Here is a 9,098-nt window from a genome sequence, read left to right on the forward strand (position 1 = left end):
CCACCTGAATGTTGTGGACATCACCCCTAATACAGAGGCAGATCCGGCTTCTTCCCACCTGAATGTGGTGGACATCATCCCTAATACAGAGGCCGAGCCCATCTCTTCCCTCTTGGAGGTTGTGGACGTCACACCTGAAGAAAGGACTCTCACGATGGCCGACTTCGCCACTCTGCCAGCTGACATCCAAGAGGGTGAGTAACACTTAGAGAGCACTCTGACAGGTTCCGTTTGTCATGACATCTTAGCAGAACCTTTCAACTGGCCAGTGTTTAGAACCTACGGTTTGTATTTGTTTACATTCTGTTCCTKTTTTTTCCCTTTCCAGAGGATGTTGCTGTGGTCATCCCGGATGTCACCCCACACGTCACCAAGGACGTGACACTGGATGTTCCATGCAGAGCTAGGAAAAGGGCAGTTCGGCGATTATTTTGCAGGCTTTGGAGGGCAGTGTGCAGCTGCGCCTACCACAAGGAAGAGGAGGAACAATATTAATTATTCATCAGACCTTCAGAAATGGGATTGAACCATAGACCATTAAATTATTTGCATTATGATTGGATTCAATTCTGCTTTTCTTCTGTTTACTACTTCATTTCAGAAAATGTCTATAAACTTTGACTTTGCAAGTGTGGAGTAGGTTGTGTAAATAAGTGGGATACATCCCAATTTTAATGCCTTTAATAATTTACTTTGTACATTTATTATTTGACAACAAAAAAACGGAGGGCGCTCAACCAACATTGAGTTGAGGTGCAACCAAAAATTTGAATCATAGAAAAATAAAAAGCCCAACTCTTGCTCACTATTAAAAAAAAGCATTGTTTTATTCAGGCAAGGTTAAAAGATTGGCCTCCCGGGTGMCGCTGTGCTGTGCCACCAGAGACCCTGGGTTCGCGCCCAGGTTCTGTCGCAGCCGGCCGCGACCGGGAGGTCTGTGGGGCGACGCACAATTGGCCTAGCGTCGTCCAGGTTAGGGAGGGATATCCTTGTCTCATCGTGCACCAGCTACTCCTGTGGCGGGCCGGGCGCAGTGTACGCTAACCAAGGTCGCCAGGTGCACGGTGTTTCCTCCGACACATTGGTGCGGCTGGCTTCTGGGTTGGATGCGCACTGTGTTAAGAAGCAGTGCGGCTTGGTTGGGTTTCGGAGGACGCATGGCTTTCGACCTTCGTCTCTCCCGAGCCCATGCGGGAGTTGTAGCGATGAGACAAGATAGTAACTACTATCAATTGGATACCACGAAATTGGGGAGAAAAACGGGGTAAAAAAAAGATATATATATAAAAAAGGTTAAAAGATTAATGTTTTGGCCTAGTCTATGCAAGTTGTGTTTGCCCAGTAAAAAGGTGACCCAGACTCACCATGGTTCTTGAGGGTTGAAGACAGTGAAAGTAAATGGGACTTMTAAATTCTTGAATAAAATTCTTTYATGAACATGAATTTAAATACAATTGACTTGAGGATCAGAGCAGGCCTGAAGGCCCTCTGCCTCTACCTCTGTGTGGTTCATCTCAACCAAGAGGTTGTGTGGGTTGTCATTATCTCTGTGGGTGTGAATCACTATGACCATAGTCTGCCTGCCATTTGGCTGATCAGAAGCCTTCTGCTCTTTCTTGCTCACACGAACAGGAGGCATGGCCTCTGGGGTAACCTCCTCCTCTTTCTGACTGTGTTCGACTGAGGTCACTCGTTRTCTCTCCCTGGGTGTTGGATAGTTCCTCCTCCTCTGTGTCTTTGTGAGTTTGGAGGGAGTTATCCTGTTCCGGCTCCCTCTAAGGGTGTGCACCTTAATCTCTTTCGTTGTGTTGAGGGATTCAGTGGTTTTGGAGGGTCTAAAGTTCGATCTCTAGCGATGAGTGTGGGGGCTGTCCCGTGGTGCTGTCCCTCTCCCTCCTAAGGAGGAGCCACTGAGACATGTGATGAGGCCAAGGAAGATCACTCTGCAAGGACGGGATAGGACACATCACAACACTGCTGCTCATTCATATTCAAACACACCTCAGAGTACGCACACAAACATGGACGCCAACCGCCCCACACACACAATGAACTTACCTGTACATATCAGAATCATACATTCGACAGCCACCTCTTCCCCCACATGTATTGATCCCCCACCTCAAACATGTTGAGTCAATTCCAGATGCTGGAATGGTGCTGGAATGCAGGTACAGTAGGGRCTAGTATGTAATGATGTGATACCATGTGTACCCCATATCCTGTGTTTGTGTTGATGTTTTTTAAATTGTATTTAACTTTTATTTAAACAGGGAGTCACATTGACATTAAACATCTATTTTACAAGAGTGCCCGGTTGCGCTCAAGATGGCGACATAAGAGGGTGTAACATTTCTAGCTGAGGAACAATTTTTGGGTTTTCTCACAAAGTTTATAGTTTTTTTTTTCTCACAAAACATTATATCTAACCATACAATGTAGCTATTTTGAAAAATGTTGTAATTAATCAAACCATTGAAATATATTTTTGACGATTTCCAACGAACAAGCTAGCTATCGAAAAGTTTCAGCGTGTGTAGTTAAGTTAGCCTGCTAACGTCTTCATAGCTAGTAGCATGTAATCAGGACATGACCAAACTGTTGCTGAGATGATGGATGTTGAAACTTCCAAGGAGAAAAGAGGCATTGTTGAAACTCACGTATATGCTTGCAGTGTTAAAAAGGGGGTGAATGGAATTCATACCCGAATACCCCAACCAAGGAGCAACTTCCAAAGAAGCTGAGAAGTGAACCATCAATGAGCCAGCTACAGTACAAAGAGAGCGCAGATGAGAGCGCAAATCAAAGAGAGCGCAGATGACATCATGGTTTTGGTGTAAAASAACACTATCAGTATCGTTAACCTGAAGAAATCGATTGATTTCAGTGCTGAGGAAGTAAAAACTCTGAAGCAGCAGAACGCAACATTGGACATTCAGGTTGCAAAGTAGGAAAAGAAACTCACTGAAATGGAGTCAAGGGTAAACGAGAATGACCAGTATAGTCGGAGATGGAGTCTTCGAATTTATGGAATAGCTGAAAAATGTGACGAGAACATCAAAGCAAGAGTGAAGGACATTTGCAGGGCAATAGTCCCGGAGGAGGAGTGAAATGTTGTTGCAGGTTCTCTGGATGTAGTGCACCGCCTGGGTAGGCTGAGAGATGGGGAAAACATGGGAAATGGGAAAAATAAATACTGGAATTGTGCCTGTGTTATGAATATGTTTGGAAGTTACTGGGAYCTAATGAAATTTGATATAAGGCTTTTTGCTATTTCAATAGGGAAAGAAATTGCTCGTGCCAAGAGAGAGAAATAATATGACATCATAAAGGGAATAATGGATTATACAAAAAAAAAGTGAACTAACTAATCAGGAATTACTGGAGCTATCATCATTGCAAATGCAGTTAGACTGTATCTACGAGGGAAAGGCGACATATGTAGCAAACATTGCTAAGAAGATAGATAATGATTTCAGGGATTTTTGTGATGACGAGTTATCATAAATTGAGAAAACACTGTATTAAAAGCCTTAAGGACAATAGGTCCCCTGGAAATGATGGTTTAATAAGCAAGTTTTATAAAGCATTCAATGATAAATTGATTCCTTTCAATCTTGCTATGTTTCAAAAATCGATAGAAAAAGGGGAGTTACCGGCTTCCTTAAAGCAAGGTGTAATTACTTTGATTCCCAAACCTAATCCCAAACCTAATCAACCTGTACTGACCTCGCCTTCTGGATGATAGCGGGGTGAACAGGCAGTGGCTTGGGTGGTTGTTGTCCTTGATGATCTTTATGGCCTTCCTGTGACATCGGGTGGTGTAGGTGTCCTGGAGGATACTGTCACGCCCTGACCTTAGTTATCTATGTTTTCTGTATTATTTTGGTCAGGTCAGGGTGTGACGAGGGTGGGTATGCTTGTTTGTCCTGTCTAGGGTTTTTGTATGTCTAGGGTGAATTAAATATCACCAGCTACCTAACTTCATATTAGCTCTCTATCTTGATGTATTTATCACTGTAAAAAACAAACTCCAAATGCATTTGTAGGTAGCTAGCTAACAGCCATGGAGGGTGAAAGGATAGCAGCACCAACTGTCAGTGAGAGAGGAGGCTATTCTGGATAGGGCAGGTACTTTTGTGTAGATCTTGTCCCTAGAAGTGAGGACGGAGATAATAGTAACATAATATTCAGTGTGGTGTAAGTTGACTATAATGAAGTCTGTTTCTTGTGAGGTTTTCTATCCTCAGATAAAGAGCGCTATGTCTACATATGAAGAGGTCCCAATGAAGAGCAGTGGTTTTCAGTCCTGGGGACTCAAAGAGGAGCACATTGTTGTTTTTGCCTCAGRACTGCACAGCTGATTCAAATGATCAACTCATTATCAAGCTTCAAGTGGTATTTATGTATTCATTTGTGATGCCATCCTTGATATGATCCTGTTATTGTCACATGCTACACATGTACATATGTGTGCCCATGCATCTATCAATCCAATGTTATCATGATTTGTTATCAGGGATATTATACTTTAGTAATCCACAATGACCTGGTGATGTAAAAGTCTAATAATTACATTGTCTTCCATATTCCTACAGATACCTTGTAATTGGAGATACCTTCAAAACGATTGCCTACAGTTACCGTGTAGGGCACTGCAAGGTTGGGTGACAAGGGCCATCTGGGACTGCCTCCTGGAGGAATTCAGGTGTGTGAAGGCTACCTGTGTCCTGCATAACTTCATGTGGATGGACTCGAGGACCAGGAGAGGATCTGCAGCTCGCCGCCGTGTCCCAGAGGAGGAGTCTGCTGCTCTGCAGGATGTTTCAAGGATGGGGTTCAACAACGCAGCAAGAGAGGCAATCCGTGTGCAGCAGATCTTCACCTCCTACTTCTTCAAAGAGGGTGCTGTCCCCTGGCAACACCATAGACTACACTATGCACAACCAAAGGCTCTTTTAAGAGCCATTCACATTGCAATAAGATTATTCTACCATTTACTTAGCTATATGTCAACTGCAGTTATTCAATTCACAGTTTCTCTCCCTTTGATTTCTACCTCTCGTGTGAGGGTGCTGTTTAGGTAAGGGTGTGATGTCTGCAAAAACAAAACAGGCTATTTTAAATCACACATATTGAAAAAATGTAGAACAATTAGACACCCTATAACCCACACCTACACACTCATGTATCAATCTGWTTGATGGATTGTGTTGTGCAGTAAGCAGGCTCAGGTGTATAACTGTGGCTCCTTCCACCTTCAAAGAATAGGCAAGAGGGCCAACCATGGAGAATAGTAAGACACTTCATTATTTATATAACTACGCTATATTGTTTGTCCTTGTGTGTCCATTCATGTTTTTCAACATAAAGTACTCTGCAGCCACTTAGTGTGGTGTGGACACCAGGTGTGGCCACACACAGATTCCTGTTGAACACTGTCGCTTTAACTACCTTATTTTCTCAATAACATTCTCTCTCCTTCCCTTCATCCCTCTCTCACCTTCTCCCTAAATCCTCTAGGTTATATCAGCTGTTTCGGTGAACCCCTCCTGCATCTGAACTGGCTACATCGAGGGCACAGCATGATCAGATGTGAGAGGTCACTTGGTCAGGTCAACAGGAAGTATTATTAAAGAGATGCTTTACATTGAAATACAGATAGATGCAGTTGTCCCAGAGTTAATGATCCAAGGTCAATTTTGCATTTCACTTCCTGATTGATGACTAACAATGTCAGAATAAAAAATGAAAACACAAGGCTTAAACATGCTATCTCTATCTCCATCTGTCTCYTCTGCAGATATGTTTTGATGTGAGAGGATGCCAACCCCCAGTCCCATCATCGCCACCTCACCTGCTTTTAAGATGACCTTTGGGCCGACGAGAGACACTATTATGTAATTGTGATGAACTGAGAATATTTAGGTAGCACTGTAATTCATTAATCATGTGCTGCCTTCCCTGCTCCTATGTGCTTACCTCTTTCCCTTTCTGTATTTTACACCTCTCCCGCCACCTCCTCTTTCTTCCTCTGTTTTTATAATGCACAACAGATGTGCTTGTGATTGAACTTGTATTTATAACACTTGGATAATGAGCTTTTCAATAAAGCGTTTCACATTCTCTACTGGTTGAAATGAAGTGTAATTTGATGAAATACTATACCTATCCTGTGTTTACCGATCAATGCAGGTTAAGGAAACTAGATGTTGAGATGAACTGGTTTTAGAGTATTTACATGATGCATAGGGAGTGTAGTGTTCTGTTTTTAAAATTATATTTCTGTATATATGAATTAACTAGTTAAACCTGTTTCTAGTCTATATAGTTACAATGTGTAACCATTGATGTCCAGGACCAAGATTGTAAAGTGTATAATTGTAATACATACATGCAGACACAGAGCTTCAAAGACATTAATACCTAAACTGCACATTTATTTGCCAAGGTAGAGTACATGATCAGTGAATATATTAAATGTACAGGCCACAATGTGGGGATCTCATGCATGGTAATAACTACATGTATATACGACTTGCATCCTTCGTACAACTGATATTATATTCTACTCAATCCATAGGCTTCATTAATGTCATTCAGGCTGTTTTGAAGTTGTACAACTGGCTATGATAGCTGAGGTTCATAGCTAGGTTATGAACATATGTATACCAAACGTTTGGGTCCATACACAGATCGGCTAGATAGCTAGCTACACATCCATAGGCATACAGGCATTTTAATCATCCACTGCACAATAGCAGAACATAGCTAGCTACGTTATTTCATCTACCTGCATGGAAATATCAGCAAGGCAAGCTTACACAATTGTACATTCAATTTGCAGTAAATTCTTTAGCTAGCTAGATTCTATACATCCACTGTTTCACAAACGACAGCCTGTTTGCTGTGTTGTTTCAGGAGTCCCTTGATATAAAAATTGATTAATTTAGGGGGGGGGGGGTAAATCATATTTTAGGCCTACCGACGTCCTGAATCCTACCCTTTAACTTTTTGTCTGAAAATTAAATATACATTTTACTCAAATGCGTTACCCACCCCAGTCAGCAGATGACGATGTGCGACTTTAAGGAAATGCTGCTAGTGTGACGTGTAATCTAGTGGACGGAACGCTTCTTTCAACAGCAGCAAGTTAGTCAGCCAACTCGGTAGCTTGCTAGCCAAAATAGCCGAACCAATAAAGCTCTTTAGACGCTTTCGTGTATATTAGCCACTGTGTTTTAAACCCACTTCTGTCGTCTAGTTAGTTATCCGATTTAATTTCATATTTACGGTGTTGTTGTTATTAGTCAGCTAGCGGGCTGGTTAAGTTAGCATTATCCTAGCTAGCTAACATCCCCGACCATGAGTTCACTAAGCTACTCTCCTCCTGTTAAAGAAGAAGGGGTTTGCTGGACGGAGAAAGATGCTCTGGGGCTGAACATTGTCGTGAAAGAGGAGGAGGAAGAAGTGTCTGTTATCGTCCAAAACGAAGTTGGGGGTGAGGCTGTTACCTTGAAAGAAGAGGAAGACGCATTCAGAGTGAAAGAGGAGGTGGATGTTACTGTGAAAGAAGAGGAGGATGAGAAAGAGGAGGATGCAGTGAAGGAGGAGAGAGAGATAACTGTCACATTGAAAGAGGAGAAGGAGGAACAAGAAGAGGAGGAGAGAGAAGATCTGATTAACACCAGTGAGTATTGAGTGATTCCTCATGAAACCAGGACAAAAAATACCATGATTTGGGGGATTCTCACGAGATTTAATCCACAGAATGGTGTTTTGGAGAAAGGATGATTGTATATTTTACATTTTGTATTTAAAAGTTTAATTTAGAAATAATTAATCAAAGGTGSCATATTTATGACATTTTGGCCTTACCTAAGCTTCCTTTAAGACTCCATKATGTTTTGTCTGTAGAATACAGAAATATCTTAACATGAATATTGATATTTTGTGTGTTTATTAGTAATTTTTTTTAAAATGTTTTAAACATAAAATACTCTACGGCATATCAAAGTTAGAGAGTGGGATCTCTGCTCCGTTTAGAGGGTGGGGATCTCTGCTCCGTTTGGAGAGGGGGAATCTCTGCTCCATTTAGAGAGGGGGAATCTCTGCTCCGTTCGGAGGGTGGGATCTCTGCTCRGTTCGGAGAGGGGGAATCTCTGCTCCATTTTGAGAGGGGGAATCTCTGCTCCATTTTGAGAGGGGGATCTCTGCTCCGTTTAGAGAGTGGGATCTCTGCTCCGTTTAGGGTTATGATCCAATCTGTAAGTGTAACGGAGTTTAGAACGTGCAGTGAACTCACTCCACATTTAGCTTGAAATGTCTCGGATGGAGCCATTCAAGAGGTACCTTGGGGGAGGTCACGTTGTGAAGCAGAGGTCCCGAGGTAAAAGCAGGTGAATCAGGGGGAAGTGCTGCTCTGGTGGGCGTGGTCAAAGACCTCTATTTTCATGTCATCTGACCAAAAACACTGGTTCCAATCCGAGTGCCATTTATCAAACTTCAGGCGGTGCTATGGTCAGGTGACATGAAAATAGAGCTCTTTGACCACGCCCACCAGGCYGTGCTATGGTCAGATGACATGAAAATAGAGCTCTTTGACCACGCCCACCAGGCGGTGCTATGGTGGTGGGAAAAGTACCTAATTGTCATACTTGAGTTAAAGTAAAGATACCTTTAATAGAACATTTCTCAAGTGAAAGTCACCCAGTAAAATGCTACTTGAGTAAAAGTCTAAAAGTATTTGTTTTTAAATATACTTAAATATCAAAAGTAAAAGTATACATTATTTCAAATTCCTTATATTTAGCAAACCAGAAGGCACCATTTACGTTTTCTTTTTTAAAGTTATGGATAGTCAGGGGCACACTCCAACATKATTTACAAACTGAGTACTTGTGTTCATTGAGTCTGTCAGATCAGAGGCAGTAGGGATGACCAGGGATGTTCTCTTGAAAAGTGTGTGAATTGGACCATTTTCCTGTCCTGCTAAGCATTCAAAATCGAAATGTTCCAATGGCCATCTCAGTCTCCGGGGACTTGAACCCAATTCAAAACCTGTGGTTTGAATTGAAGAGGGCAGTCCATAATCACAG

General features: G+C 42.1%; 1 protein-coding gene and 1 long non-coding RNA gene across 2 annotated transcripts in view; both read left to right on the forward strand.

Moving 5' to 3' along the window:
- The first annotated feature begins 6 nt into the window (after positions 1 to 6).
- Positions 7 to 2,309, forward strand: LOC112080698 (uncharacterized). Its single transcript, XR_002896215.2, has 2 exons — positions 7 to 194; positions 329 to 2,309. It is a non-coding gene; the product is annotated as an uncharacterized lncRNA (long non-coding RNA).
- A 4,823-nt stretch (positions 2,310 to 7,132) lies between these two features.
- Positions 7,133 to 9,098, forward strand: part of LOC112080692 (zinc finger protein 135-like) — a 6,944-nt gene continuing 4,978 nt past the window's right edge. The window contains exon 1 of the mRNA XM_070442666.1: positions 7,133 to 7,690. Within this exon, the coding sequence (XP_070298767.1) occupies positions 7,366 to 7,690 (325 nt within the window). The 5' untranslated portion in view covers positions 7,133 to 7,365. The remainder of the gene's footprint in view (positions 7,691 to 9,098) is intronic.

Source organism: Salvelinus sp. IW2-2015, unplaced genomic scaffold (assembly GCF_002910315.2).
Source record: "Salvelinus sp. IW2-2015 unplaced genomic scaffold, ASM291031v2 Un_scaffold16442, whole genome shotgun sequence".
NCBI lineage: Eukaryota > Metazoa > Chordata > Actinopteri > Salmoniformes > Salmonidae > Salvelinus > Salvelinus sp. IW2-2015.